The 3593-nt window shown below is 31.9% G+C and overlaps 1 protein-coding gene across 1 annotated transcript in view; it reads left to right on the forward strand.

Moving 5' to 3' along the window:
* The window catches only part of LOC106457990 (peroxidase-like), a 29238-nt gene that overhangs the window by 18981 nt on the left and 6664 nt on the right, over positions 1-3593 (forward strand). Inside the window, exons 12-13 of the mRNA XM_022384108.1 lie at positions 1249-1381; positions 2083-2210. Of these exons, the coding sequence (XP_022239816.1) occupies positions 1249-1381; positions 2083-2210 (261 nt within the window). The remainder of the gene's footprint in view (positions 1-1248; positions 1382-2082; positions 2211-3593) is intronic.

Raw genomic sequence — 3593 nt, forward strand, 5'->3', positions numbered from 1 at the left:
TAGCCCTCGTGTAGCTTTGCGCGAAATTCAAAAACAAACAAACAATCTTCATCAGATGCAAACTGGTAATTTTCTGTACATTTCATCAAGATCAAATGTAATGTTGTTAATGGACAAAAATCAATAAGGGGAAGTTATGATTCTATAACTTTAAGGAACGACAAATGTAATGTTGTTAATGGACAAAAATCAATAAGGGGAAGTTATGATTCTATAACTTTAAGGAACGACAAATGTAATGTTGTTAATGGACAAAAATCAATAAGGGGAAGTTATGATTCTATAACTTTAAGGAACGACAAAAATATACAACATATTGTTAGTACAAAGTATAATCCATACATTGTTAAGAACTGTAATAACTACACATCTATCAAAGTTTCATCAGAATAATGTAGTGATATGCATGGACATCCGCAGGAAGGGGCAAGAAGGGACCTTTGCCCCCCTTACATTTCACAAAAAAATTGCACGTATTATGATGTAAACTTAACATTGTAGTTAAACTAAATATTTTTTAGTAATTATTATTAACTGTATACTTGTGTTTGCGTTTAACCACACATAACACATATTATTTTAGTCTGTTGACTTACCCTGTAAAGGTTGATCCCCTACATACATGTTTCGCCCCTCCCTGAAAATATTTCTGTGGGCGTCCATGGAAATATAGGTCTCTATACATAAAAAAGCAACACATAGATGAAAACATTTAACCTTGTTTAATGACTGTGGACTTGTTTTTCAGTTAAAAAAACAATTAATTTTCATACCTCTAAATTAATCTTAATATACATATTAATTCTACAATTTTACGATAATTTTGGTTAGGTATATATATGTTGGCACTCACCAATGGCTCAGCGGCAAGTCTGAAGGCTTATAATACTAAAAATCGATATTTGTTGCCTGTTGTGGGTACAGCACAGATACCCCATTATATAGCTTTATGCTTAAAAAAAGAAAAACAAATATAAGTTGACATCAATGCGACTAGGAGGTAAGAAGTATTCTTAAAAAGAATATTTCATCTTGAGAATCCAACTCTCACATCACCTGGTGTCTCCAGTTTTAAAGACTTTTACAGGAATCTGCGACCATTGAAACTTGAAGTTTGACTTGTAATGCAGAGAGATTGGTACTTGTCTTCGTGAGTTGTTTCCCTAAAATTAATATTCATTAATATAACAGATTAATATTTAATGACAGTTTTTAGCAAGTTCTAACTGCTAGGTCATTCTCGTACAGGGTTACTACGAAGGGTACGACCCTAAGATCAACTCTGGAATCCGTACAGCTTTCCAGAATGCAGCTTTTCGCTTCGGGCATAGTCTTCTTACTGACGCCACTGATCGCTACAACAAGTTTCATGATAAACTCGGTAAATAGAAGACAATTTTTATTATTATTTAATATTAAGTAAGTGCAATAATCAGTTTTATAATGAGATAGTGCTACAATTTCTTTATTTTTTAGTTCGAATTAAAATTTTTTTTTATTATTTTGCCACCCCAACTACTATAATAAGTTTCACGATGAGTTAGGTAGACGACACTGTAATATTTCCATTCTTTGATATTAGTTAAACTCTTTATTTCCTTCGACGACAACGACTATAGACGTATAAAAATTTACAATGTTACAAATGATTATGTAGGTATCACTATAAACTATTAGTTTTCAGTATTAATAAAATATGCTGTTTTTTTATTGTCACAGAATGCTACAATAGGGTTCGTTATAAAATCATTAGGTGAAACTGGTAAACTCACACGGTTTATTTTTTCAGTTTTAATTAAACATTGTTTTTCCTTTGTTTGATGTTCCTTTAGACGTTTATATTATGTAATATATCACGGGTAAATGTAAAGTATAATTATTGCCAAAATCTTTAGACGTCAAGTTGCTGTACTTTTGTTATAAGACCATGTTGCTTGTAGTGTACTCATGCTTATAAACCGTTTAGTAGATAAACAGAATAATCAATCAATAGATTACTTAGTAGGTGTGAAGTAATTTATACTATCAAAAAAAGAACCATTTTATTGTTTTAATTTTTATCTTATTTTTACATAATATTAGAATCGGTCCGTCTGGCAAAACAACTGCGACAACCTTACGACCTCTATAAACCAGGGATGATTGACAGCTTCATCATGGGGTTAGTCAATCAAGAGTCTAATAGGATGGATCCTGAGGTTACCAAGGAGGTAAGAGTACAGTTATTGACTAATGATCCGAATAATAGTTACGCAGTTACACGTAGGATCTCATGTTTTTTCTAAGCTGATAGATTAGAATATAGGTGAACAAAATTATATTTATAACAACTAATTAATTAATGGATACTATTGTAAACGAAAACTGTTGCACCCTTGACAAACTACTTTCCCCAAGGTGGCTGTATATTCAACTGATAGATTAAAAACATTGTTGGGAGGAACAATGGCTTGATTCATTTATTTGTTAACATATTGTCATCATCAAAACATGAATTTCAGTGAAGAAAATATGATGTAGATATCTGTTCTGTTCTTTGTTTCGCCTCTTCCGTTAATCCGCTGTGTAATAATTGATAATTAATTGTCACGTGTTATCCAAACACTTAACGTATTTTAGGTTATTAGTGGTGAGTAAATGACAATGCATATAAACCGAATAACATAATTAGTCACACTAAATATTGTTGTTTGAAACGAACCGAACCAACTGTAAACTGATTTATATCGGGCTTTTTTGTACATAAGTTCAGATTAATTTACATCAAGTAACATTTTATAACAAGAAAAAGTTACTGATTATTTCGTTATCTATATAATTATTCCTTGGAGTTTACAGTAGTTTATTTTAAACCTCTTTCGTAGACGTCGTTGAAAACGTTTGCATAAATAGAAATCATTTGATTTTCTACTAATCATATTGCTACTGTAAATAATAACTAACATATATTTACCAGTAACTTAACAAAAGTTAGAACATCGTGTGAAAAAAAGAAGTTGAAAATAAAACATCATTTAGATCCAACGTTTATTAAGATATCAAACGTGTGTGTATGTATTTGCTATCAATGTGTAGTGATTAAAATAGGTTTACATTTGTAATATATGTGTATGAAAAGCATCGCACATAAAGGAAACATATTGTTACGACAACGCAGGTCACGTGACGTTTGTATCACGCCACTTCCTTCTCGAACCTTCATGAAATGTTGGGAGACTACTTGATTGGGGTAGTCTTGTATATATAAGACCGGCCAAGAAACAACCCCAGGTAATGAGTAAAAATATTGTTGAGCACGTGAGAAGTTCGTTGTGAATTATAGCGTTTGTTATAGAGCGACTGTTGAAATTAAGTGTATCGCAAAGTTGTATTCAGAAAGAATAAACCAGTTTTATTTAAGAAAGGACTTGTATCGGTTGTTGGGTGTGTGCCAGGAGGTAGAGCCAGTCAACGTTAAAGCAAGAAATACAACTGTAAAGAAAGGACATACACTTCCAGAATATTTGACTGACCTCTATAAGAAGAGCATAGTCCATTTGTCATCATCATCACAGGCTCTTCAGGTAAAAGAATTTTTGGCAAATTATGCTGAC

The sequence above is a fragment of the Limulus polyphemus genome, unplaced genomic scaffold (assembly GCF_000517525.1).
Source record: "Limulus polyphemus unplaced genomic scaffold, Limulus_polyphemus-2.1.2 Scaffold401, whole genome shotgun sequence".
In the NCBI taxonomy this organism is placed as follows: Eukaryota; Metazoa; Arthropoda; class Merostomata; order Xiphosura; family Limulidae; genus Limulus; species Limulus polyphemus.